We start from the raw sequence: 27,834 nt of genomic DNA, 5'->3' as shown, positions 1-27,834 counted from the left end.
ACGCCGGGCGTCTGGGAAGAGCCGCTGGGAGCCTTCACCTGCTGGGAGGAGCTGCGGGGCGCCGGGGCACCATGAAGGATCGGCTGGAGCAGCTCAAAGCCGTGAGTCACTGGAGGGGGGGGCTCGATCCCTGTGCCCCGGGGCTGATGCTAATAATAAGACCCAGCTCTTCTGTAGCGCTTGTGGGGGCTCGATGCTATGATGATACTGAGAGTGGGAAGTGCCGGGGGAAGGGGGCATTCGCTGGCACTTGTGGTTTCCCCCCGCTTCCTGCGCTCTTGAGTATCTCCCCCCCCCCCGCTACACCCCCAGCTCCCTGGTCTCTCCTGTATTTCCCCTTCTCCACACTCAGCCCCCCCCCCACTCCCAGCTCCCTGGTCTCCCGAGTATCTCTCCACACTCAGCCCCCTCCCATCTCCGGTTTCTCTAGTATCGCTCTCTCCCGCCCCCCCCAGCTCCCTGGTCTCTCCAGTATCCTCACCCAGCTCCACAATCACCCCTTCCCATCTCTGGTCTCTCCAGGCCCCAACCCCGCCAGCTCCCTAGTCTCTCCAGTATCCCCACCCAGCTCCACAATCACCCTGCCCCCCACCAGCTCCCTAGTCTCTCCAGTATCCCCAACTCACCCCCACAATCAGCTCCTCCACCCCCTCTCATCTCCCTGTTCTCTCCAATATCCCCACAAAAACAAAGAGGAGTCCAGTGGCACCTTAAAGACCAACAGATTTATTTGGGCATAAGCTTTGGTGGGTAAAAAGCTCACTTCTTCAGATGCATGGAGAAGTGGGTATTTTACCATGTATCTGAAGAAGTGGGTTTTTTACCCTTGAAAGCTTATGCCCAAATAAATCTGTTATCTTTAAGGTGCCACCAGACTCCTTGTTGTTTTTGTGGATACAGACTAACACGGCTACCCTTCTGATACTTGGTATCCCCACAATCAGCTCCTTCCACCCCCACCCCCCCATCTCCCTAATCTCTCCAGTATCCCCACCCCAGCCCCACAATCAGCCTCCTATCTCTGGTCTCTCTGGTATCTCTTCCCCCCGCACCTCCCCAGCTCTACAGTCAGCCCTTCCCCACAACTCCCTGGTCTCTCTAGTAACCCCCCTCCCCATCTCCCTGGTCTCTCCTATGTAAAGCTGAGGGCAGGGGGAATAATCAAGCTCCATTTGCAGAGTGATTGTTTGTCTCTCTCCCCACAGTGAGAGAGGTTGGGGGGGCTGGAGTGATGGCTGTATGTTGCAAATTGGGGGGGGGGCAAACCCAGGGCAGCCCCCCCCCAGTGATAATAGGTGTTTGATGCCCCCAGGAGGGGAGGGGAAGGAGGAGAGTGTCTGCATGAGGTGTCCTGAGGGCTGAGCAGGTTGTTGCTGAGGTTGAGGTTCTTTTGTGCCCTGAGAGCAGGGGACGGGGGGGGGGGGTCCAGGGTTCAGAGGGGCCCTGCTGGCCAGGGGCCCTTGTTCTTCTATCAGGGGGGCCCCACAAGGGTCAGCTGAGGAAGGGGGAGGTGGGCTGAAGAGATCTGGGGGATGGAGGCCATTTCAATCCCCCCATCCCCCCCACTTGTATTTGGATGAGTCGAGCTGGCAACTTCCTCCTTTTCTTTTCCTCTTGGGGACGGTTTTTTCCACCCATTGCTCAGCCTGTCCGTTAACGGCCTTGCCCACCCATTGCTCAGCTTGTCCGTTAACTGGCGATAACAGTACCCACAGGGTTACACCCATTATTACCCTGGCACTTTGCTCTGTGACTGTCTGAGCTTCCTTCCCCTGCATCACACAGGCACCTTGCTGGCTGATCACGGGGTGGTGAGCGCTAAAGCCTGGGGCTATTCTCAGGAGGGTTGCTTGGGCGCACTGGCTCTGGTGCTAGTTTCTTTAATGTGTGGGGTTGCTTGTGAGCACCAGGGGCTATGCACAATGTGCTGCTATTGTAGGGTCGCTTGTGAGCTGCACATGCTGCGTTATTCCTGTAGGGTGCTTGCAACCACCCCCCTGGGGCTATGCACCCACCTTTCTGTTATATGAACTTGTGCGAACTCCCAGGGACTGTGCAGGCTGCCTCGTGATGGTAGGGTCACCCAAGGGAGACGCACGCGCGTGCTGCCTTGTTATTGTAGGGTCACCCGTGAGAGCTGTGTGCGCGCTGCCTTGTTATTGTAGGGTCACCCGTGAGAGCTGTGTATGTTCCCTTGGTGGTGTCACTGGTGTCAGAAGGCAGGTCACCCAGGGCAAGGCCGCCCGTTGGCACGGGATCAGACTCTCACAGCTTTCATTGCCAGGAAGCGCTGGTTAAACATGTATCAGACAAAGGGCTGAATGCAGAGAATAAAAGGCCGAAACAAATGGGAGGCCTGGTGTCTGTGAGGCTCCTGGGTTAGCCGGTCCCACTACGCCCTCATTCTCCCCAGCCTGTTTTGTCCCAACCCAGCTGTAATGCAGGATCTGCCCTGCCTGGTAGTGCATGGGCAGCAGCTAAGCAGAGCCGGGTGGGAGTAGCATGACTGTAGTATCCTGTCTGCAGCTTCTTTGCTTCAGGGGGGCTCTGGGGGTTTTTGGTCAGAGGTGTCAGAGAAATCTATAATGCTGTGGGAAGTGGGTCTAGCTCCCACCCTGGACCTTTAAGGGAGCAGGTATTCGGAGACCAAACCATCCCTGTTCTGATCCCATCACCTGGGGCAGCAACATCCGGTGCCCATATTCTCCTGAAGGCCTGGTGATATCCCACTCTATCAGGCTGGGATGTGGGGATTAGAGGGAGTGTGGATGAGGGGTCAGAGCATGGGCCTAGACATCTGGATCTCTGCTGCTGACTCACTGTGTGACTTTGGCTGAGTCACTCCCCCTCACCTCCCCATGCTCAGTTTCCCCATCCGTGAAATAGGGCTAATGATGGTGGGCTGTGGAAAGGCCATGTACTTTCTGCCGTTTACTACAAAAGAGAAGTAGGGTCTCTTCTTCTGGTGGGAGCCTGGGGGAGCAGCAACCTCAGCCCCTGGGGCTGGAGGCAGGGGGAGTGCTTGGCAGCGCCCCTCCCTGAAGCTTAATGAGCAGCGCTGTTACTCTCTAAAGAGAGTCATCTCCTTCCCTTGCCCTCATCAGAAAAAGGAGGCTGCTGTGGGGCATGAGGAAGTGGCAAAGGATGGGCAGGAATCTGCAGGGCTCTGAGGGGGAAGCATGAGAGACAACCCAACCCCCTCTATCCGGGGCATCCCAGGGCGATGCTGCCCCAGCCTGCGGGCCCTGTGGGATGCCTTGTTTGAACTGCACCCACTATGGGAGACCCTGGGGGGAGATCCAAACCGTCACTAAAGATGACTCTTCTCATTGGGGAATAGCAGCCTATGCCAGAAAACAGACCCCCTGAAAGAAACCAGCATCTCCTGTGTAATTGCTCACCTTAAGGATCACATCAGGCTTGTCGAATTAACAGCTTCCCCCCCAAAATGTCTTGGCCTACCCAGAATGGAGAGGCCTCTCCCAATCAACTCAGAGCCAAAAGGGTTAAACTTTTTTGCCTGGCCTCCTCTGGGGGGAACAAAGGCCTCTCCTGGTCTGGATGTGTCCCTCCAGAACACCAGGGGTTAAACTCTCCCTTTCGCCATCACCCCAGTGACTATTAGGACCGGCTGGAAAACAGAAATTCCTTTCTGTAAAAAAGGGAGAGGATTGGAGATTTATTTTCTGCATGGGAATGAAAAAGAGACCTTGAGAGACAGAGCGCATCTGTGTCCCCACAATAGCCTGGTGGTTTGGGCACTCATGTGGGATGTAAGAGATCCGGGTTCAAGATCCTGCCCTGAATCAGGGGGAGAGAGGCCTTGAACTTGCGACTCCTGCGTCACAGGTGGGCTATCCTGGAGTGTCTGCTTTGGGGGGTTGATCTCTGTGGTACAGGAGCGGAACAGGCGTCCTTTGAGCTCTCCTCTTTCTGCCGGTCCAGGGGTTACATGGCAGTGTTGATTCATTTGGTATCCCTGTTGGTGGCTGGGAGAGAAGGGGGTGGGGGAGAGTGACAGGGATTTAGCTGGGATTAGAAAGCCATCAGCTAGGGGAAGAGGAGATAAAACGCTTGGAGGGGAGAGAGAGAAGGGGATTAATTTTATTTTTATTCCTCAGAGGGCTGGAGTCCCGAACCGGCAGTGAGAGTGGGAGGGCAGGCAAAGGGAGGGGATCTGGATGGGTAGCAGGTCCGTCCACCCTCTTGGGAAACAATCCTGTCCCGTCCTGGGGGAGGGAGGGGGGTTACCAGGGTCTGAGTGGGATATGGCACATAGGGACAGTTCCCCACCCCTTGGATACAATCCCAGATCTGTCCTGGCATGGGGACCTTGTCAGGGTGTGACTGATGGGGCACAAGGAGCAGGCGGGTCACTGGGGCATTCTCATGACCTGCTCTTTGTAGCTTGGGAGGGCAGTGGGGCAACTAGCGTATTTCCCATAGTCGCTCCCCCATTGTTTGTGCCACGTGATGTCTCTCCTTGGTAGATGCCATCTTGAGAAGTTGAGCTCCATCTGAGAGGCATTGTGTTGGCAGGGGGATGGGCCTGGTCTCCTTGGGCCATTTGCTGAGGCTGGGAAATCCAGAGCTGCAGCTGATGTCTAAACAGGAGATCCCTGTTCCAGGGGTTCCCCACTTGGGGGTCTGAGCAGGGACTTTGGGTCGGTCTCTCTGTGGATCGGAGCACAGACAGGCCCCATAAGGCCTGGTTTAATCACCAACCAACCCGTTGGCTGCCTTCCTCCTCCAGAGGGAACAGGCTGGAGGTTCACTGGTTTAGCTGGGGCAAAGTTCAGCCTCCTAGGTGGATGAGCATAGCAGTAAAGATCTGAGCAGAGCTGTGTTACTGCCCCCGCCCCCAAAGGTCCTGTGGAGAGTAGAGCATGTCCCAGGCTGGAGGTTACGATGCCATGGTGCCAGCCGTCAAACGGGGGCCAATCTGGCAGTGGCCTGGGGCTAATGCAGGAATAGTAGCCTCAATACCTTCCTCCAATGACTTTGCAGCCCTCTGGGGAAATCAACCACGATAGCTATTGCAGAATAGCTCCCCTCTATTCTGTTCCTGAATAGAGTGCTCACATAGGGAGTGACTGTACCTAGTGAGCAGAGCACTGCGTCTCAGGAGGCCTGGTTTCTAGTCCCAGCTTGGCCACTGGCCAGCTGGGTGACCTTGGGCAAATCACTTCCCCAAGCTGTAAAATGGGGATAATGATCCTGCCCTCTTTGCAAAGTGCTTTGTGACCTACAGGTGAAAAGCGTTGGATAAAAGCTAGGACTGATGATGATTATTTTATCTGTGGTATTTCCCATGTAGAGAAGCCCTTAGGGAGTTGACACTCTAGAATTAACATCCTGATGAGCACAATTTTACCAGGATGTGTCTGGTCTTATTTCTGATGGCCTGAAACGATTCGCTAAGCCAGTCACTCATTCAGTACAGTGGCACCAACCAAACCTAATGTAACTTTGAGGACTCCGTTCCTGGATTGTATTCCAGCCGTGGGAGGGGATCAGCCCTGTGGGCAGGGGGACAGACTCTGAGAGAGGGATGGTACTGGGAGAGACGCTAGGCCACGCTCCTGGGCAACAGAGCATCCTGTGGGAAGCTTCCTTTTCTCCCCACCTTGGTTAATAGTTTTGGATGAAATTGATGCCCATGACATTGAGGACACTTGGTGAGCACTCGGTTCTGCAGCAAGCAGGGATCTCTTGGTGGTGGGTAGAGTTTAGATGGGCTCTGGTCAAATACTGGAGAGAACAGCTCTGCTGCTAGCGGAGAATCAAATGGATCCAAGTCACTTGACAAATAAAACACTACTAAAAAAACCAACCATCGGTTGCAATGCTGCACAGTGTGTCCACTTGGAGCTAAGAGCTGCATAATTGGGAAGCTGCTTGCAGTGCATCCCACCAGCTTTATTGAACCTGCTATTATTAGTATTACTTATCTGTATTTCCGTGGTCCTTGGGAGACCTGCTCATGGAGCAGGACCCATTGTGCTAGGTGCTGTACAAGTACAGATGGGCAACGAGACAGTATTGGTCAGCGTGATGGGCAGTGGTCTGTGCACATCAACGGTCTGAGCGTTGTCAGGTTTTCATAGGCATTGCAGCAAAGGAGAGTTTTGAAGCGGGATCTGACTGGGGATGATGAGGCGGAGCTGGAGATGTTTTATGAGGAGCGTCTCCCAAGCACAAGGGGCAGTCTGGGAGAAAGCACAGAGGTGCCTGTTTGAAAATATAACACGTGGGCGGTGGAAGCTGGCCCGAGGGGCCAATTGCAGGTGAGCATCAACAGCTTGATAGCGAATGAGGGATGAGAGGTCGGGTGGGGATTGACCGCAAAGGGCCTTGGAAGTGAAGACAAGCCGCTTAAGTTTGATGCGATAGAGAAGGGGGAGCCAGAGGAGGGATGCAAAGAGAGGAGATCAGCGACGGGCTAGTAAAATGATCTTTGTACAACAATACTGTATATTCCTATGTGCAAGGAGGTGGGCTCTTTCTGTTGGCAATCTGCATATACATCTGTAGCTCTTTTTAATATAGCCTTTCCATAACACTTGGAACTCCATAGCAAAGGGAGGCCAGAGCCTCAGACTCCAAAAGTCACTTAATTGCAAGGAAAATCTCCATTAACTGGCAGCAGTGTAAGGCCAATGGCACACCAGTGAGCGGCTCTGATCCCATCCACTAGAGAGCAGTGGTGCACATTTACTCGCTTTCTCTATCTGTTCAGACAATACTATAGATTGTGACAGAGATATTTGCTTACAGCTGTGAGCGAGCTTCCCTCCTCCCCCCCCCCCCCTCCATTGGCTAAGCGAGGTCCTCAGCATAACAAGTACAGTAGGACACTTTCCTGCCTTCTGCTGTGGAGATTCAAGAAGGAAGCAGAATGTTTTGGGTGATGCCTACAACAGATGGGGTCAGGTCCTTGCTGGTTTGATGGCTGGAGGGCCAGAAAATTGAGGCGAGAGGAAAATGTTAAACAGACCAGGGGAGTGGGACAAGGCGGGAGGGCAGCAGCTGGCGGTCTGTGCTGTTTGTTACCTGTGGAGACAGCGTCTGTTTGAATCATAGAATATCAGGGTTGGAAGGGACCTCAGGAGGTCATCTAGTCCAACCCCCTGCTCAAAGCAGGACCAATTCCCAACTAAATCATCCCAGCCAGGGCTTTGTCAAGCCGGGCCTTAAAAACCTCTAAGGAAGGAGATTCCACCACCTCCCTAGGTAACGCATTCCAGTGCTTCACCACCCTCCTAGTGAAATAGTGTTTCCTAATATCCAACCTAGACCTCCCCCACTGCAACTTGAGACCATTGCTCCTTGTTCTGTCATCTGCCACCACTGAGAACAGCCAAGCTCCATCCTCTTTGGAAACCCCCCCCCCCAGGTAGTTGAAAGCAGCTATCAAATCCCCCCTCATTCTTCTCTTCTGGAGACTAAACAATCCCAGTTCCCTCAGCCTTTCCTCATAAGTCATGTGTATCTACCACGCCTCCCAGTTTAGTGTCATCTGCAAACTTGCTGAGAGTGCAGTCCACACCATCCTCATTAATAAAGACATTAAACAAAACCGGCCCCAGGACTGACCCCTGGGGCACTCCGCTCGAAACTTGCTGCCAACTAGACATGGAGCGGTTTGAGTCATGTGTTAATTCTAAACGAAGAAGGATCGCTGGAGATTGTGGCAGTTGGCGTGTCGGGTGAAGGCAAGGAGAGAACAGCACGAGGAGACAACGCCCCCCTGCCTGGCAGCTCTTGGCAAAGTCCAGGAGAAGAGTGAGGAGTGAAGGCTTTTCATCCTCCTGTTGGGCCTTGGGTCTCTGTAATGGCTACAGGATCAGCCATCGAGACCCACTGACTGTTGGATAACCGGAGAGAAACCCAGAGCAGGGACTCCTGGGGCAGCCTTTGGGGGCTAAGCTCATCCTCACGGTAACACCCTGGGATGAACGTGGACCTCGGTAGAGCACTGGTGGTGATACACTAGCTGTGAGTAGCTGTTGTTGTGGTGGGCACAGTGTAGGAACTGAGGCCAGTGCCTGTGCACTGGTGGGGGACAATAAGAACTTCGGGACAGATCCTTAAAGGTATTTAGGTGCCTAACTCCCATGGAAACCAATTGGGTTTTAGTACTTCATGATCTCAGGATAATCCCCTCACTCCATCCTTTTCTTCACCAGTGGTCTCCACGGTGCCACCAAAGGGCGGTTGCAAAGTGGCCAATGAATGGTCCAACCTTCGGCTGGGTATCCTTGCTGGCAGGTGGAGCTAGTCCTTGGTGCTGGGGACTCTGTCCCATCTCAGATCCTCCACTCAGCTCCCAACGTATGGCTGCAATTTTTCTTCCTTCACAATGTAACACGTGACTAAGCTCCTCCCACTCCCTGTCGATGACAACAATATACATCCTGGATGCCACTCCTGAGGTTTTCATGATCCACTCTATGGCGGGAACCAGCTCCAGATGTCTTTCTCGCTCATCTCTATCGACTGGGTTTTTTCATTTTAAAATCTACTCTTGAATTCTTCCCTCCCCTCCTGCACCAAACATTATTCTTTTGGTTTTATGGTACCCAGAAGCGTGCTGGTGTAGGCCACCCTGCTTTGAGCCAAGAACAGGCATCGAACCCGGGACTCTGAGTGGTAGAAGCATGAACCTCCTCCACCACTAGAGCTGAAGGAGTAAGTCCCTTGGCTGGCACTTGTTGTGGATGTGTTAACTTCGTATGTGGTACAGCCACTAGGGGCGGACAATGACCTATATTCTCCTCCGCGAATAGCGTAGCTGAAGTCGGCGTATCTTAGGTCGACTTACCTGGCCGTGAGGACAGCGGCGAGTCGACCGCTGCTGCTCCCCCGTTGACTCCGCTTCCGCCTCTCACGAGCTGGAGTTCCGGAGTCGACGGGGAGCGCGTTTGGGGATCGATTTATCCGCGTCTAGACGAGACGCGATTAATCAATCCCTGGTAGATTGATCACTACCTGCCGATCCGGCGGGTAGTGAAGACCTGCCCTCAGTGGTTTCACAAAGCCAATGTTATAGGATTCTGGCATTTTAATTATCAAGGGGAAAACACATCTTAGTCTTTAACACTCTCATACCAGGGTGCGTGTGCTTACAGAAGGAAGGGGTGAAGGAGTGGGGAATGTTCCCATTTCAACACAAACCTAGGGAAGGATAAAGCTATATTTTTGTTTTTCTGGAAATGTTTCTACTTTGTTCCTTGGGTGGTGGTGGGGGGAAACCCAAGTGTCTCAACTGAATAGCTCAGGGTCTGAAGTCCTTGTACTGGCTTTGGAGCAACCCTTCTCCAGAAAATGTTCTGGAAATAGCTGGCACAAGGTGATATCTGGTGTGTTCCAAAGGCAGAATAATGTGTTTTCCCCAAGTGTCTGTGTGAGCCCTGGGGACACACAGGTAGAGGGCAGGATCTAGTGATGCCATAGAGACCGAGGTCATCTCAACCTCCCCTTCTGCTGGGGGTAGGATTTTAACAGGAGGTTCCCCCAGAATCCCCTCCATCACATTACTCTGCTGGGCTCTTTACAGAACAAACAGAAAAATGGTCACGGCCATGAGGCATTTGAAATCAAACTCCGGGCCCTGCAATAGGATCTAGGAAAGAAGAACTCAAGTTGGGGGCGGGGGGGTGGGGGGGGTGGGGTCTAGATCCTCATAGGTATTTAGGTGCCCAATTCCCATTGATTTCAGTGGGAGTTAGGTGCTTAAATACCATTGAGGATCTGCGCCTAGGACTCTGTAGAGAGGAAGGATGGTCTGGGGTGGGAACTGGGGGACTCGGTCAGTTCTCTGCTTTCCCAGACCTTGGGCAAGTCATTTGGACTCTGTGCTACAGTTCTGCATCTGAAACAAACCTCACGGGGTGCTGGGAGGTTAAAGAGGTAAATCCCTTAGATTAAGGTCAGCTATGTGGGTCCTTTGTGGGGATCAGGGCCTAACTGTAATTGTGACCCGAAGAGTGGGGTTAGCAAGGAGATAGGCTGAGGAGGGTTACAACTATAAGCTCCTGGGGTGACTCAGTTTAGGTCGGTGCCAACCTTTTTCCTCAAGGGATGTCACCTCAAACTGGCTGTTTGAACAGCAGCTGCAGGAAGGGGTTGGGGAGATATGGCGGTTCCAGGTGTATTTCCTGTTAAAACTGCCCCCCTCTCTTCTTAGCAGCATGCAGGACTCGCACAGCTACAGATATTTCTTGTTTTCAGGCAGTTGCTTAAATGGTCTCGCTTCGTATTACGCAGTGCTGTTGTAGCCGGGTGGGACCCAGAATATTGGACAGACAAGGTGGGTGAGGTAATAGCTTTTATTGGGCCAACTTCTGTTGGTGAGAGAGACAAGCTTTCGAAGAGCTCTGTGTGGCTGGGAAACTTCTCTCTCATCAACAGAAGTTGGCCCAATAAAACATTAGCTCACCCACATTGTCTCTCTCTTCGTATTGGCAGGGCTAGGTGCAACACAGACGGCCTGCACTGCAGCCGCTGTCTCTTGTCTGAATTTATCAGCATTCCCAGTTACCTGTTGCAAGTGCACCTCAGTTCTGCCCTGCAGCAGGCGCTGCTATCCCAGTTCTGGGCTCCCTATGTGTTGCTTTGCTGGTTACCCTGCTATCCCAGCTGTGGGCTCCCCACACACAGCTCTGTCAATGCCCCTCTGTCCCAACCCCCTGCTATCCTAGCCCCAGGCTCCTCACACAGCTCTGCTGGTGCCCCTCAATCCCAGCCTGCAGCCCCTTGCTAGCTCAGTCATTGTTCCCTCCACCCCACCCCAGCTCTGCAGATGCCCCTGAATCCTGACTCCCAGCCCTGCTTCCTTAGGGGGTTGTTTGAGGAGTGGCTGTTTCCTGGTTCCGAGTGACTCCGCACAAGGATCAGCCCCAAACCAGCAGCTGGGTTTTTACCCCTCATGCATATCCCCTGCCTTTGCTCTCCGTTCCTCAAGATGGTGTCAGGCTGGAGGGCCCCCCTGCCCCCTCTTCTTTCTCTGGCTCTGCAGAGCGCCTCGGGAGGGTGTAATGCAATTAAACAGGGAATCCAGCCATCTGGTCCTGGCTTTCGTCAGGCCCTGTGGGAAGTAGGGGGATGGTCATCTGTCCCTTAAACCAAGAGCTGGGGACAGTGATGGGTGTACGGGGGCATTGGCGGGTGGCATCAAGTCTCTTGCCCATTAAACGGGGGAAGTGGCAAAACCAGTTGGCTATGGGGTGTGCATGGGTCTGGGGTGAATCTCTGTGTGTGGCTTAGGGGAGCAGCTGTCTCTTCAGATCCAGTGGGAGGGTCACCCACATGGGTGAGCCTGTCCTAGAGGAGTCACTGTCCCTTTAAAGCAGGAAGAGCTCGGCTGAGGGGCCCCGGGCGAAGCCAGTTGGGGTACATGGTTGGGGGACGGCTTGTGCATGCGCCTGAGCAGGCAGCCCCCCTCTCCCTGCCAGCAAACCGTTAATACCTTCGCTGTGTGTGTCTGGAACCAGATGTGAGATTAGCTCTGCTGCTAATCAGGAATGCAGATGGCTAAACGGAACACCCCTCTCGGGGACCTTGCCTGCTGAGCCTCCAAAGACCCTTCCTCTGGGCCGGGAACCTTCCCCCTCTGCAGCATCCTTGCCCCAGCATCTCATGCTTTCCTGGCAGCAACCGAGCAGGGTTTGTTTGAAACCTCTTGGCAGCTGCAGGGAGCGCACAGCTCTGGGGCTCCAGGATATGGGAGAGAGAAGGAGCCTCTTACTTCTAGGTCACTGGCTCCTATCTAGCCCCAGGTCGAGAGTGACTAGAAACTGCTAGAATCAGAGACATTCCAGCTGGAAAATGCCCTTCCTGCCATATTTTAGCTGGCTGCGTCCACTGGGCCCTTCTCGACCTTTCCTAGCACTCGGCTCAGTCTAATTTTAGATGTCCCGAGAGTCAGGGCTCCCATCGTTCCCCTTGGGAATCAATTTCACAGCCCCCCCATCAGGGAGGCTCTCTGACATTCATCCCCAATGTTCCTTTTCTTGCTTTCATCCCCTTAGACCTAGTTGTGGTCCCATGAGTAGGGATTCCTCTCTCTCACTGGCATTTACATCCTTCAGATGTTTACAGCCTGTCCCCCATCACCGTGCCTTGCACATCTCCTAGTCAAGCTGTATGTAACACCACACCCTTGTTTGTGTGTGGGGGTGCATCAGCTGAGGGGATTGAACCTGGGTCCTTTGGATCTTCACACATGCGCCTCTGGTGTCTGAGCCAAAAGACCCACCTCTGTTAGCCGAGGCTGTAGCAGAGTGAGTGCATGTAACATGTACGTATTCGTCTCTCAATCTTCCTTTGTCGCGCCACACCTCCAGCCCCCTGAACATTTGAAAAGTGAAGATACAAGGGGGTTGTGCGAGGCTCAGATACTACAGCGATAGAGCTAGGTTGCTACTGCTCAGCTCTCAAGGATTAATACTGTGGCTCCTTCTGTGGATGGCCTGGTCAGACATCCTTGACCGCTGACTGATGGCTGCTAAAGATCCCTTCTTTGCACCAGCCTCGCAGGTCACCTTGGTTATACAGATGACTGGGACAGATGGAGGGGAGTTGTCGTCCTACTGTGATGGACTGTGAAGTCTCAAGTCCTGTGCTCTGGCTGTGGTGGAGGCTCAGAAAGCTTCTCTGACCCCACTCCATCCCCCAGGCCCCAGCCAGTGGTTGAAATGCAGGTAAATCTGAGCCACCTCCTCTTGGATCCGGGGTCAACAGCAGCAACTGCCCTCTGGTGCAAGGAAATGCTCAGAATGGACAGATCTGTGGAAGCACAGCTGCATCCGGAGACAAGTGCAGCGTTTGGTTAAATTCCAGCCAGTTTTCCTCCCTGAGGCTCTGGCAGAGCGGCAGCCTATGACCTGTGAGATGGACCCGTCTTTGTTGCATGCAGCAAAAACAAGTGGGGATCTACTGGGGTCATTAATAGCACAGATCATCTGTGCCTCTGTGGAAGAGGACATGGAGCCATATTCCCATAAACAGGGAGCAAGGCTGTTGTTTAGTAAAACACCAATTTGGTCCTTAGGTTTTTTTTATGAGAGTATGGGGAGAGGGGATTATTGAGAAGAATTGCCAGAATTGCTATGCTAGTGTGGTGGAGGGTTCAGATTGCTTTGTGGGCTCTTGGTCTGGTTTGTTGGCCTAGAGACGCTCAGAGGCAAGCACAGATTTCCCTGATTGGTTCCTTGACAATGGACAGAGGTGAGGCGTTCATAGAACTGGAAGGGACCTCGAGAGGTCATCTAGTCCAGTCCCCTGCACTCATGGCAGGACTAAGTATTATCTAGACCATCCCTGGTGGGTTTGTCTAACTGTCTTTTAAAAATCTCCAATGAGTGAGATTTTACAACCTCCCTAGGCAATTTTTCCCAGTGCTTAACCACCCTGATAGTTGGGAAGTTTTTCCTAATGTCCAACCTAAACCTCCCTTGCTGCAATTTAAGCCCTTTGCTTCTTGTCCTATCCTCAGAAGATTAACAAGAACAATTTTTCTCCCTCCTCCTTGAAGCAACCTTTTAGGTACTTGAAAACTGTTATGTCCTCATAGGTCATGTTTTCTAGACCTTTAAATGTTTTTATTGCTCTTCTCTGGACTTTCTCCAATTTGTCCACAACTTTACTGAAGCATGGCACCCAGAACTAGAGACACAACCTCAGCTGGAGTATTATTAGCACGGAGTAGAACGGAAGGATTACTTCTTGTGTTTTGCTTACAACACTCCTGCTAATATATCCCAGAATGATGTTTGCTTTTTTTGCAACAGGGTTACATCGTTGACTCATATTTAGCTTGTGATCCGCTATGACCCCCAGATCCCTTTCCGCAGTACTCCTTCCTAGGCAGTCATTTCCCATTTTATATGTGTGCAACTGATTGTTCCTTCCTAAGTGGAGTACTTTGCATTTGTCCTTACTGAATTTCATCCTGTTTACTTCAGACTATTTCTCCAGTTTGTCCAGATCATTTTGAATTTTAATCCTATCCTCCAAAGCACTTGCAACCCCTCCCAGCTTGGTATCATCCGCATAGAGTGTACTCTCTCTGCCATTATTTAAATCATTGATGAAAATATTGAACAGAACCAGACCCAGAACTTATCCCTGCAGGACCCCACTCGATATGCCCTTCCAGCTTGACTGAACCGCTGATAATTACTCTCCGGGAACGGTTTTCCAACCAGTTATGCACCCACCTTATAGTAGCTCCATCTAGGTTGTATTTCCCTAGTTTCATGTTGATCCCTGTGGAGCTGTCTGCTCCCTTGATGCCATTGACCACGAAGGGGTCTTCCCTCCCCCACAGACCGCAGCCAGCATTGGTGGAGTTGTTTTGATGGCTCTATTTCTTCCTCTTGGGGAGATCTCAGAGGGTGATACTAAGGCTCCCTCATGTGTGGTTCCTCTTGCTCCACACATTGGGAAGGCTGCTAGGAAGGACTGCTACATTTCTTAGGTTGCTGTGCTGTCGTTGTGCTGATGACCCTCTCCTCTGTGTCTCAGCAGACTCAAATCATGTTGGCTCTAACTTCCTGGTGCCTGGCTGAGACAGCTAACACTTAGTCTGGGCAAGATGAAAGTGATGCTGGTTGCTGGTGAAAGAAACCATCTAGAGAACTGCACTGTTCTGCAAGTGAGATCCACACCCTACGGAATCTCGGGTGGCAGGAGTACCTTCAACCTCCGAATTTGTCTAGGACTCTGCAAACTGTCCTCTCTGATGTGGAGCTCCCTGCAGTCAGTGATGCCTTGGGAATCTCTGTCTGATCACTGCACTGAGCACAATCTGGGGCTGTCTTTGGAGGCCATGTGTGAGCTTCAGCTAGGGCAGAAGGCAGCTGCTCATTTAGTGAGCAATGCAGATGGTACAGGGTGTATCCCCTGCCCTGTGTAGAAGATGCTAGCTTTTGACTTGCCTCCAGGTGCAATTCAAGGGGTTGACTTTGATCTCTAACCCTGTATGCTGTGGATCCTGGGTGAGTGAGAGAGCTCCTCTGCTGATGCTGATGCGTTGTCAGCAGCTGAGATCAGAGGGCTGTTTCTGCTGATGGTACCTAGATATGCATGTAAGGAGTACTTGAGGCAGGTCCTGGGGTGGGGTGGGTTATCCCATCATGCCTTGCCCCACATCAGTCATTGGTGCATGTTGCATAGCTATTTACACTAGTGCACAGTGGGTGTAATAGGCCAATGGATCTGAGTGGAAGAGCCGGATTCTGTTCTCACTAACATCAGAGTGAGTTTGGAATAACTGCATTGATTTCATTGGCGTTACCCTGGATTTTCCCTGGTGGAAATGTGATTGGAAGCAGCATGGCCGGCTATGGAAGCAGCAGGATACGGGAAAACCAAACCCTTTCAGCAGAAGATTTTTGACACTGGACATTTGCTTATCCAAAACAGCCTGAGTTTGTTGACCTTCAGAGAGTATCATAAGGCCAGTGTGCTTGTAACCTGGGCTCACTCCTGAGATGGGCCGACAGAGCGGGTGGGGCTGAAGGGGCACGTTGTTTAGCTCAGAGGTGGGCAAACTACGGCCCGCGGGCCACATAGCTCCTGGCCAGGGACGCTACCCCTGGCCCCTCCCCCGCAGTCTTAGCACGCCGCGCGGGCAGCGCTTTGGGCGGTGGGGCTGCGCACTCATGCAGGGCAGCACGGCAGCGTGTCTGGCTCCAGCCGGGAGGCGCGGCTCCAGACATGCTGCTCTGAGTGGCATGGTAAGGTAGGGTTACCATTCGTCCGGATTCCCCCGGACATGTCCGGCTTTTTGAGCTAAAAATAGCGTCCGGGGGGAATTTGTAAATGTCCGGACTTCCCTCCCCATGCAGAGCGCGTGCGGCTAACAGGGCAGCCTGCCGGATGGTGCCACTTACGTGGGGCTCCGACAGCCAGAGAGAGCCCCTCCTCCGCTTCCCCTGCAGCAGAGATCACTCCTCCCCTCCCTCCCTGCATTCGCAGATCGCCTCCGGCAGTGTGGAGCTCCTCCCCCGCTCCTCCTCCACTGCTGCCCAGCGTGCTGGGACCAACAGCTCAGGCCGTTCCTGAGCAAGTTCACAGAGACGTTAGGCGAAGGCCAACAACAAGGGGGCCAGGGGGTTGGAGAAGGAGCAGGGAGGTTTTGGAGGGGGCAGTCAAGAGACGGGGGGTCGGGAGGGGGGGTGGATAAGGTTTTGGGCAGTCAGGGTACAGGTAGGGGGTAGGATCCTGGGGGGCAGTTAGGGTGGGGGGGGGTCTTAGGAGGGGGCAGTTAGGGGACAAGGAGCAGGGAGGCTTAGGTAGGGGGTGGGGTTCTGGAGGGCAGTTAGGAGCAGGGGTCCCAGGAGGGGGCAGTCAAGGGACAAGGGGGGGGGTTGGGAGTTCTGGGGGTGGGGCTGGGCTGTCAGGGGGCAGGAGTGGGGAGAGGGATCGGAGCAGTCGGGACAGGGAGCAGAGGGGTTTAGATGGGTCGGGAGTTCTGGGGGGGGGCTGTCAGGGGGTGGGGAGTGGTTGGATGGGGCGTGGGAGTTCCAGGGGTCTGTCTGGGGGTGGAGGTGTGGATAAGGGTTGGGGCAGTCAGGGTACAGGTAGGGGGTAGGATCCTAGGGGGCCAGTTAGGATGGGGGGAGGGTCTCAGGAGGGGGCAGTCAGGGGACAAGAGGCAGGGAGGCTTAGGTAGGGGGTGGAGTCCTGGGGGGCAGTTAGGGGCAGGGGTCCCAGGAGGGGGCAGTCAGGGGACAAGGAGCGGGGGGAGGGTTGGGGGTTCTGAGGGGGGCGGGAAGTGGGAGGGGCAGGGGCGGGGCTAGGGCAGGACGGGGGCGGGGCTAGGGCGGGGCTCCTCCCGTCCTCTTTTTTGCTTGCTGAAATATGGTAACCCTAGGTAAGGGGGCCGGGGCAGGGGGGTTGGATGGGCGGGGAGTTCTGAGGGGGGCAGTCAGGGGGCAGAAAGTGGAAGGGGGCAGATAGGGGGCAGGGGCCAGGCTGTTTGGGGGGCACAGCCTTCCCTACCCGGCCCTCCATACAGTTTTTTGCACTCGGGCCAAAAAGTTTGCCCACCCCTGGTTTAGCTGAAGCTGTGGTGATGTGAAGTGCTGCTGCGTCATTGCTGTGGGCTGGGAGCGAACAGTGTCTTAACTGTAAAAGAATCCTATTTCTGCTCTGATTGGGAGGGGTGTGTGGTGAGGGCCACTTCCCCCCAGGGGAAATTTAAAATAAGGGCCAGACCCCTCCACTATGAACCCTGCCTTTTTACTAGCTACCCACAATACGTCTCCTACCTCCCCCACTCTCTCTTTACCTTCCCACCCCAAATTCCTGGTGCTTCTTCACCACGTCCCCATTAGCAGCAGCAACAGTTTCCACAAAGCCCCTGGACTCCTGGGTCCCCAAGTGTGGCTGGGGCTGCTGCGCTGGGATTCGAATCGCAGTCCCACCAGGGTAAATCAGGAGCGACTCCACTGAAGTCACTGGAGTTACTCTAGATTACCCCCATGTGCCTGGCATTGAGTCGCCTTCTGATGGCTGGTATTTTTAGTAGCCCCGTATGAGATGAGTTGGTCTTTCCTCCGTCTTGTCCCTAGAGGACAAAGTACCAAACTTGTGGTACTAGCTGGCCCCCTTGTCATTGGTCTCAGCAGAGATCCCACGAAGTGATAGGCCGTGGAGGCTGAGCTCCCCACTTCCCCTAACAGGTCCCTCTAGATCTGGGCTGAGGCACGCTGGCGGTGAATGGTGCGGGGGAAGTCTGCAGGGCCACCACTCCTGATGCGCCAGTTGTGGGGAGGAACCGAAGATGGCTGTCTCCAGGGGGTCAGTCTGGAATGCAGCCCCATTACAGATGTTACTGAAAAGCCCCCTGATGTTTGAGTACCTATAGTGGCCGCTGCAGGAGGAAGAGAGAGAGAGAGAGAAGCATCTCCAGGAAGGATGATCCTCCACTTTAGATTAGTTTGGTGGATCTCAGTCTTTTCCAGGACAGGACCCACCCTCCTCATTGTTCTGAGTGAGGGCGACTCCCGGAGTCGCATGCCTGGCTTCCCAACGGTGCTGCACTGGCATGGAGGCTGCAGGGTGTAGGGAGTGCAAATTGGGGCACTGGTGAGATGGCCTTTTCCACCCAGGGGGTAGGCTGTGAGGGGTTCCGCCTCTGTGCCGGGAAGCCCAGTGTGGGCGTGCCGGCTCTGGGAAGATCCCCTAACCCTCTCACTGGCCTTGCCCTCCCTTACAGAAGCAGGACCAGGATGACGATGCTGACGATGTAGAGATTGCCATCGAGAACACGGGGTTCATGGACGAGTTCTTCTCCGAGGTGAGGAGGAGGCGTGGCCCTGGGACAGGCCTCAGTCTCATTTACATTGTCCATGTCCGTTCTCTGGGGAGAGGGAGCAAGGTGGGCTGGCAGATCTCCTTTTCCTGGGGAGCTCTTGGGACTAGAGATCCCCTCTCCTTTAGTGAACTGTGGTTCAGTGGATAGGGCACAGATCCGAGTGCTTCTCCCAGATTGGCCACTGGCTGGCTTGGTGACCTTGGGCAAATCCTGTCCCCTCTCTGTGCCTCAGTTTTCCCTCCCACCCTTTGTCTGTCTTGCCTATTTAGACTGACACATGTTTGGGGCAGGGACTGTCTCTAAATGTCTGTACAGCCCCTAGCACCCTACAGCCTTGATCACAGTTCAGTGCTACTGTAATATAGCTAATAGTGATCTCTTGCGGTTTAGATTGAAGAAACCCGACAAAATATCGAGAAAATTGCAGAGAATGTGGAGGGGGCGAAAAAACTGTACAGTATCATCCTGTCCGCCCCCATCCCTGAGCAAAGTAAGTCTGAGCCTCCTCCTGGGCCTGAACAAGAGTGAACAGGTCACCTGCCTGGGATGGGTCAGTCCAGCTGGGGGGTGAAGGGTGGATCTCTGCCGGGGGGTGGGAGGGCGGGCAGCAGGTGCTCTCCTGTCCCCAACTACTGCTGACTTGTGCTTTTGCAGAGACGAAAGACGACCTGGAGCAGCTCACGGCAGAGATCAAAAAAATAGCCAACAGCGTCCGAAACAAGCTTAAGAGTAAGAGACTGATTCCCCCCTGGGCTGGCTGATTTGGAGCCTTCCTTTACTGTAGAGCCCTTCCTAGGGCTGACCATCCCCTGTCAATGCCCATCCATTGCTCATCTTCTTTCCTCCTCCTCAGGACTGCCCTTTCCTCCCTGTACCCCACTGGGACTGCTTCTTGGAAATGACCCTTCCTTGCCAGGAGCTTTTCTCCCCCTAGTGGGGCACTGGCTGGATGCTGGGACCTTTGGATCTTAATGCGCAGGTCTCTACTGCTTGCATTAAAAGACCCACCTCTGTTAGTCCAGCCTGTAGCAGGCTCATCCACCTCTGTGGCTCAGACACCACTAGCGGGGACAGAGTGCCATGCAGAGTGGGCGTGGCTGCATCTGGTGCCTCCTAGTGCCTGGATAGGAAGGGGGTGCAGAAGGCCGAACCCACTGACTTGGCTATGGAGGTGTGGGGGGCAGTAAGGGATTGAGCCCCTTTCTTAAGGGAAGAGGAGAACTCGAAGTTCGTGGGGTAGGGAAGCTGAGACGTGAGACTGTGCAGCTGGTCCAGCCCCCCCATTATTTCACCCCACTTGCCCGTGTCCCCAGGCATGGAGCGGAGCATTGAGCAGGATGAGGTCCAGTCGTCAGCGGATCTGCGGATACGGAAATCCCAGGTGAGCAGAGCACTCCCTCATTCCCACACTGCGATCCCTGTATCGACCTGCCCCTAGCCAGAATGGGTCCCAGAGGGAGCGGGCTGCACCCATAGAGAGCCCGGGTGGGGAGGGGACAAAGGTAGCGTCAGAGATGGCAGACTGTACCTCAGTCCTGTGTGGGGAGATGATACGTTACAGAGAACAAAAAGAGCAGTACATGGATCTTTGGCTTCATCTGAGGATCTCTGAGTTGTGGGCTCCTCAGTCCAACAGACAAAGGCAGAACTAGATCCAATGGCTGGAAGTTGATTTTGCACAAATTTAGACCAGAAATAAGATGCAAATTCTGTATTAGGAGGTAATTAACCATTAGAATGACTTTATCTAGGGCTGAGGTGAATTCTTCAGCCCTACACTTCTAGGAGTCTGTTGTTCAAAGTCAAGACCAGATGTTCTTCCAAACAATCTGCTCTAGCTCACCCAGAAGTTCTGGGCTTCATGGAGGATTCATTGGCTGAAATTTTCTGGCCTGTTATACAGGTTGAACTAGATAATTCCTTCAGACCTTAAGCGCTATAAAAGCACTATCCAGAGCATTATTTTCCCTTTCATACAAATGGGTAAACTGAGGCACAGGCAAGTGACAGCATTTCCCCAACGCTGCAGTGGGTGCTCCTGTCAGAACCATCCAGGCTGTGTTTGGGGAAAGGGGAGGATAAGGAGGAGAGAGGGTATGGAGAGCAGGTAGGCTGTGCTGTGGTCAGATAGCTCCCCAAGCAGATGGGGCAGATGGCTATCCCAGCTGGAGAGGCAGTGCCCGTGAACCCACATTACCACAATATAGATCATACAGTGAACTGCTCGTCTCCCCCTTTCCCTCCCCCCAGCATTCTGTCCTTTCCCGGAAGTTTGTCGATGTGATGACCAAGTACAACGAGGCACAGGTCGACTTCCGAGAACGTAGCAAAGGGCGGATCCAGCGGCAGCTCGAGATCAGTATGTACCCTCCCCGCTCAGGGAACATGGCCCACAGGCAGCATATGGCCAGGGCCTGACCCTCCTCCCCAGCCCAAGGGGTGGTTGGATTAATTGCCCACAGGAATGGAAACTACCCCACTCCAGTTTGTGAGCCTGAGTTACTGCAAAGACATAATTAGGGCCCTAGCAAATTCATGGCTGTGAAAAACGCGTCATGGACCGTGAAATCTGGTCTCCCCTGTGAAATCTGATCTTTTGTGTACTTTTCCCTATACTATACAGTGTTTCTCAGACTGGGGGTTCTGACCCAAAAGGGGGTTGCAAGACTGTTGTAGGGGCGGTCACAGTATTGCCACCCTTACTTCTGTGCTGCCTTCAGAGCTGGACTGCCAGAGAGCGGCGGCTGGGCTACCAGCTCTGAAGGCAGCACTGCAGCAGTGCAGAAGTAAGGGTGTGTGTGGAGGGTGCGGGGGGGGGGGGGGGTGTGTCACTTTTTTTTGGGAGGGGGTGTCGTCATGGGCTTTATATTTTGCTGTTTTTAAATACATATTTGTTTTGTTACAACACTGAAATTTAAGATTTAAATATCTGACACTGAGAAATTCAAGATTTAAAAAATGGTGTGACCGTGAAATTTACAAAAATGGATTGTGAATTTGGGAGAGCCCCAACCATGATCCCCTCCCACCCAGGGTGTCTCAGTGCCCCCTGCTGGGAAGTGTGGGCTGGGCAGTTGTGGGATTCCTCCCTATCCCCCAGCTGTGTCTCTGCTGAATGTGGGGGAGGTTTAGAATCTGGGCTTGGAAGGCATGTCTCAGTTTGGAGGCCAGAGGGGTTCACACAAACACACCTGTCCCCAAGAGCAGCCAAAGTGAATCTCCCCCCTCTCTTCCCCCACCCCCCACAAGCCTTGCTGGTTCCGCCATTCATGCCCAGCGATTTGGTCTGATCTCTCCTCTCTTTCTCCCATGATAAAGCTGGGAAGAATACGACGGATGAGGAGCTGGAGGAGATGCTAGAGAGTGGAAACCCCTCAATATTCACATCTGGGGTGAGGACGCAGTGGGGACTGGGAGGAGATGGGGGAATGGAGGTGCATAAAGAGGAGGGACCTTGGAGCATATGATGGTATAATAGTACCTAGCTCTTACAAAGCGCCTTCATCAGTAGATCTCAAAGCACTTATAGAATGGGAAATCTAGGGGGAGACACTGGGATGGGGGGGGTGAGCAGTGGGAATTTGGGGGGATGGGCAGCGAGTGTGGGTGTCAGGATATGGGTGGTGGGGAGCAGGGTGACTCTGAGCAGTGGGAATGGCAGGGTGTTAGCTCACAGCTCCTTCGCATTATCTGGGTTTGTGCGGGGTGGTAACTGACCCTGTCTGGCTCTGTTCCAGATCATGGATTCGCAGATCTCGAAGCAGGCACTGAGCGAGATCGAGGGGCGGCACAAGGACATTGTGCGGCTTGAGAGCAGCATCAAGGAGCTTCACGACATGTTCGTGGACATCGCCATGCTGGTGGAAAACCAGGTAACTGGGCAGAACAACCAATGAGGGGGTGGGGCGCTCTGGAGGGATAAGGACTGAGTGACTGAGCAACCAGGACAGGAAGGGGTAACCTAGCAACCAGGACAGGAAGGGGTAACCTAGCAACCAGAGTCAGGGAACAGAATAACCATGTAACCTGGGGCAGGGAACAGGGTAACCGAGTAACTAGAGGGTGGGGCTCTCAAGGGATAAGGACAGGGTAACCAAGCAACCAGGGGCAGGGAACTGGGTAACTCAGCAACGGGGATGAAGGTGACAGCTGTGTAACAGGAGGGGAAAGTGGGGTAAGCCTTGGTAACTGAGTAACCATGGGAGGAGACAGCATGATGACCATGTAACCTGGGAGTAGGGAAAAAAAAGGATTGTACAAGACTGGGCAGGGTGAAAACCATGTAACCAAGCAATGCAGGGATGGGGGAAATGGAGGGACTGAGCAGCCAAACTGGGAATTGGAATGGGTAACTAAGCAACTGAACACCGGTGCCTTCTAGCAGCCAGGGATTTTCTGTTGGTGGTACCTTGGATGTGGGAGCTGGGTGGGAGTGAGTTTGCGATCTTGGTGACATGGCTGATGTCATGGAGACCCAGAGGTCTGTCGTCCTGTCCCAGTGCTCAGTGCCTGGCTTTCCTTCGACCCCACAGAGCTCCTGCAGCCAGGGCCCAATCCCTGCTCTGTCTCTCCCTGGGGGAAAGCCCCCCATTTCAGTCTCCTGAGGCCCCTGCATTGTGGAGTGCAGCCACCTCTCACTGCAACTTAGGCATCAGTGTCTATCTCTGAGGCCCCCTTTCTGTTTTCTACCCTCAATGCAATGCCGAGGAGGCGGCGTGTGAGTCGGGGAACGGTGAGTATGCCTCTTTCCTGTCGTCAGACCCAGGGAGAGGCGGTGGATTGACCCTGAAGCCCTACAACCCAATGGCAACCCCTCTGTGCCCAGAAGGGCGGGGGCGGTGGGAATGACTGCCTTGCTCACCTGAGCAGAGGGGGAGACCTCCAAGGGCCTGGCTGGGATCTTGTGATGGGAGGAGCATGTGCATGGTGGGAGGTGCTGTGGGTGTTTTAGATGTCTGAGTTTCCTCTCTTCCTGCTCCCCTGACAGGGCGGGGTCCTAGATAACATAGAGCTGAACATGATGCATGCGGTAGACCACATAGAGAAAGCGCGCGATGAGACCAAAAAGGCTCTGGTATACAAGAAAAAGGCACACAAGGTGAGTCCCCCAAGCCCCAATCTGTGCCCAGGCCCCCTCGCTGGCTCTCTTGCTCTCTTCTGCCTCCCTGCCACTTCCGCCGCTCTCTGCCGCTCCCGCCATCTCTCTCTTCCTCCGCAAGGGAGCCATGATCGACCGCATAGAGACCAACATGGACCAGTCGGTGGGCTTTGTGGAACGGGCCGTGGCTGACACCAAAAAGGCTGTGAAATACCAGAGCGAGGCCAGAAGGGTGAGAACGACCAATCACAGCCCCATCCAGTCTCCACCTCCTGCCAATCAATGGTCCCGTCTCGCCCTTCTCAGATGCCATCCAATCTTGAATCATCCCACCAACCAAAACCCCACCCCATCTAGTCTCCCATCCCACCAATCACAGTCCCCCATCCAACCTCCACTCACCAGTCAAAGCCCCCATCTCACCCTTCTCAGATCCATCCAATCATGACGCATCCTATAAACCAAAGCCCCACCCCATCACCTCGACACCACCAATCACAGCTCCCTGTCCAGTCCCCATGCATGTCAATCAAAGGTTCCCATCTCACTCTTCTGTCACCCATCCAACCATGACCCATCCCATCAACCAAAGCCTCACTGCATCCAGCACCCACCCACCAGTCAAAGTCCTTTTCCCATTCCACCCCCTCAGACCCTCCCCACCCACCTCCCAAAATCTTCTCAGTCCCCTCCAGTCATCCTCCTCCATCCCACCCCTCTCTGACCTTGCTGGTCTCCATCCCTCCACCCCATCCCTGTTCCAGCCCCCTCCCTGTTGGGAAAGGACCAATGGCTCTCAAAGGTATTATGATTTCCAGGGGAGTAAGCCACCTGAATACTTTTTTGAGCACCTGGGCCAATGGGTCTAGCTGGCAAAGGTCCAGAGCAAATCCAGGGGCCCCGGTGACCCCTTGGTTTCTCAGTAATATTTCCCCATCCCTTGCTCCAGCTTCCTGTGCTCTTCTTTCACAGCCTTCTCCTCCTCCCTCACTTGTCCCCCACAGCCCGGACACTGAGCCCCTCCATGTACGACGTGCCATGCTGCATCCCTCTCCGAGGTAACTGCTTGGGCTGTCTCCCTGCTTCACTTTGCTAGCTCCGGGCTCCTCCCTGGCCCTTCCTTCTTCTCTTTACGTCTTGATAAATGTGGTTATGAGCCAGGCTCGGTCCCCAGAGCTCCTGCACTGTTCCCTAAAGTACCTTCAAGGGGAGGGGGGAGGCTGGGAACTTCCCCGCAGCCCACACCTCTACACCATTACCTATAGCACCCCCTGCTGACAGGAGTCAATGCTGGAGTAACTTGAGCTCCCCCTTCAGTGCCCCCTGCTGGGAGAGGCTGGGACTGGAGTAGCAGGGAGCTCCCCCCACAGCCAGCAGTCCTGCCTGGCTATCTACAGCACCCCATGCTAGGAGAGGCTGGGAGTACCTCTCTGCTCACCATTCCCAATAGTACCCCCAATTGAGGGAGGCTAGGATTGGAGTAGCTGTGTGCTCCCAGTGCCGTTATGCCATTCCCTGCAGCATCCCTAGCTGGAGAAGGCTGGGACTGGATTAAATTAAGAGGGGGACAAAAATTAAGAAGCCTAGAAATGCATATGGTCTGATTTTTTTTTTTTTTTTTTTTTAATCTGAAAGATTCTGGTGGGGAATATTTTTGAGGTGTTTAAAAAATTGCTATGCTGCCTTAAAGGGGTGGCTGAAATCAGTGCTCTGCAGCTCTGAAATAGCTGTCTCTTAAAGGGACACATGCAGGGGGAGCCATATCTGTTTTCTCATTTGCTGTTGCATTGCTGTTTATAGTTTTATCCTTTTTTTGTTTTTGTTTTTTTGTCCCCTCCTCCAGAAAATGATAATTATCATTGTGGTAGTGGTTGTCTTGCTCGCAATAGTAGCTCTGATTATTGGACTTTCCGTAGGGCTCAAGTAAAGCTAGCCCCCAGGGTTGCTGGCTCCGAACTGTAAGTAGTGTGGGGAAATGTGGGGGTTTCCTGGGGCGCTGGCTCGGTGGGGTGGCAGTCAAGCAAAGGTGGTGGAGTGACTTGAACTTATTGTTGCTTGCTTGCCCAGGAGAGTTCAGAACCTCTCTGAGCTGGGTATGTATTGGTGGGTGCCTTGGATATCGGGTGGGGTTTTGCTCCTCATACCTGGAGACCAACCCTGCCTTGGGCCAAAAATAAAATGTATTCTCACTAGTGTCAGTTGGATCTATCCTGGGTGTTGTATCCACAACCTTGTCTATGCATTGGGTTCTGTGCTCTAGGTTCTTGCTGCTGGCTTTGGGTTCTAGACTCTAGACACTGTGCTTTGTGTTCTGGGCTATGTGGGTTCTGGCTTTGGGTTCTGTGCTGTGAGCTCTTGGTTATGGTTTTGGGTTCTAGACTAGCTACTGTGCTTTTGGTTCTGGCTTCGGGTTCTAGACTATGTGCTGTACTTTGGATTCTAGCCTCTGGGCTCTGTGCTTTGGGCTGTAGATTCTTGGCTCTAGCTTTGGGTTCTGTGCTTTGCAGCTGAGCTTTGCCTTCAATCTCTTACATTTTTAACTCTTGCCTCGGCACTGGGGATGTGGCAGGCGAGAGGGTGTTTGCAGAAGAGGGGACGGTGTAAGGAGCATGACTTGGGAAGCAGGGGAGCATGATTTCTCAAGGTTCTAGAGTGGGGAGGATAGTTCTGTGGATGTGGCCCCAGTGAAGGCAGCTGCTGGAGTCTGCTGCAAAGCAGGCACCTGTGCTGTTTTTACAGGGCTCACTCACAGCTCTCTGGATCTCTGCAGACTCAAAGAGTGCAGGGTAGGCCGTTGTGCACAAAGGGATCTGAAGGGTTAATTGTGGTCTGCTCTCCATTCCTTACCTTGGGGGGGAGGGAGGGGGAAGAGGGAAAAAGAAGGCGGAACTCTTCCAAGCTCCGCCCCCGAGTCACCAAAACCAGACCCCCTCAGATTGTGCAGATAATCAAAATAGGGGTGTGATGTTGCTTGGCCCCTCCTGGGCTGGGGTTGTTTGACTGTCCCTCTGGGCTTGACCAAAGTGCTTGGGCTGATTGCAGGGGAGGGAAATGTGGCATTTCCCAAACACCACCCGCCTGTGGCACCAAAATCATTGGGGAACTGTGCCAATCTGTGACCCTCCCTCCCTGTTCTCAGATGAGCCATGACACACACAGCTAACAAAACGGCCATTTAATTGACCCTCACGAGCGGGGCAGTTCACACTTCTGTGAGTTGTTCCAGGCTCCCTCTGCTCACTTACACTTGAGTCACGGTTTTGCAATTTCCTTTGCAAGCATAACAGAGACTTGCTTTTTATTTTAAATGAAAGCTGAGACTCTGGGGAGCAAGGGTAGTGGTTTTGGAGACACCATCATGCAGCATATGGGTGCGTATGCTGGCTGTTTCTGAGCCCCACAGCGGGGTCATTGGCCCATCTGCAGAGATCGTTTCCCCCTCTCTAGCTGTCTGGGCCCAGGATCTGTTAATGTTTAGATGTCAGTGATTATGTTTAATATTACCCTGCTGGCCTGCCCTCAGATGTGAATTGATTTCTCCCTTGTTCCTTCAATTTCTCCAGACACTCCTGATCTTGGTGGTGAGCTTTTTCCCCCGTGATCCTCCTCGTGTCCCACACGCCAACCTCCCGCTCCCCCTGCCTTCCCTGGACCTGCTAATCACAGCCTGCCCTCTGGGCTCTGCTGTGAATCATTTCCCTTTTGGGTGGAGCTTTTCCCAATAGCACTTCTTGGGAGAACTGCCAGCCCATTCATCAGCTAGCTGACGCATCCCTCCTGGAGGATCTGAGCTTGCTTCGCCATGTCCAGGAGGTAACTGTCTCCTGCACCACTGATGCACTTGAGAGAAGCCGCCATCAAGCCTTCCTCTTCTCCCCTCCTCTCCGAATCCACAACCATCAACCCCAGTTCCTCCTCCTGATGTCATTTCGGTCAGATTTCGTTTCCTGGCGGGATTCTCACCAATGGTAGCAGAGCCTTAAAGGAATGTCCAGGACTGTGTTTCCTACCTCACTGGCCTGTCTTGTTTTCATCTTTCTTAGGGGGAATTTTTTAATTGTTTGAAATCTTTATTGAGGGAGGCCAGGGAATGTAAGAACTACCCCTCTGAATTGCTCCAGCCAGGACAGGGAGTGAGAGATCAGGGCTCGGGAGCTCACCTGGGTCGGCCGTGTGGCATATTGGACACTAACTGAGGCTGGACTCTGCAGTGCTCCCAGGACCTGCCAACCCCAAGGAGAGTGAGCAGATGGGCCTGATCTTGAATCTCCTGTGTAGCAATGCACTAAACCTATGGCACCGGAATCCGCAGCACTCCCAAGCTGCTTTGACACCAGGATTAACAAGGGACGTAGGTCAAACCAACAGGAACAGACTTGGCAGCGTCCTCAACTTTGCCAACCCCAGA

At 53.6% G+C, this 27,834-nt stretch overlaps 1 protein-coding gene across 1 annotated transcript; it reads left to right on the top strand.

Annotated features, from left to right (window-relative positions):
- Nucleotides 1–27,217, top strand: STX3 (syntaxin 3). The gene is made up of 11 exons (XM_065402560.1): nucleotides 1–101; nucleotides 18,230–18,310; nucleotides 18,719–18,818; nucleotides 18,983–19,057; nucleotides 19,642–19,709; nucleotides 20,579–20,687; nucleotides 21,647–21,720; nucleotides 22,066–22,200; nucleotides 23,316–23,426; nucleotides 25,270–25,384; nucleotides 26,990–27,217. The coding sequence occupies exons 1-10, from the start codon at nucleotides 72–74 to the stop codon at nucleotides 25,351–25,353; spliced, it is 867 nt and encodes a 288-aa protein (XP_065258632.1). The 5' UTR covers nucleotides 1–71; the 3' UTR covers nucleotides 25,354–25,384; nucleotides 26,990–27,217.
- The last annotated feature ends 617 nt before the right edge of the window (nucleotides 27,218–27,834 follow it).

The sequence above is a fragment of the Emys orbicularis genome, chromosome 4, assembly GCF_028017835.1.
Source record: "Emys orbicularis isolate rEmyOrb1 chromosome 4, rEmyOrb1.hap1, whole genome shotgun sequence".
NCBI classification, from domain to species: domain Eukaryota; kingdom Metazoa; phylum Chordata; order Testudines; family Emydidae; genus Emys; species Emys orbicularis.
The sequence above is the reverse complement of the archived record's forward strand: the minus strand, read 5'-3'. Positions and strand labels throughout refer to the sequence as shown.

Coding starts and splice junctions, on each gene's coding strand:
- STX3 (XM_065402560.1), top strand. CDS start 72: ATGAAGGATCGGCTGGAGCAGCTCAAAGCC. Junction 22,201..23,315: donor CCATGCTGGTGGAAAACCAG/GTAACTGGGCAG, acceptor CTCCCCTGACAG/GGCGGGGTCCTAGATAACAT. Junction 23,427..25,269: donor ACAAGAAAAAGGCACACAAG/GTGAGTCCCCCA, acceptor CCCCTCCTCCAG/AAAATGATAATTATCATTGT.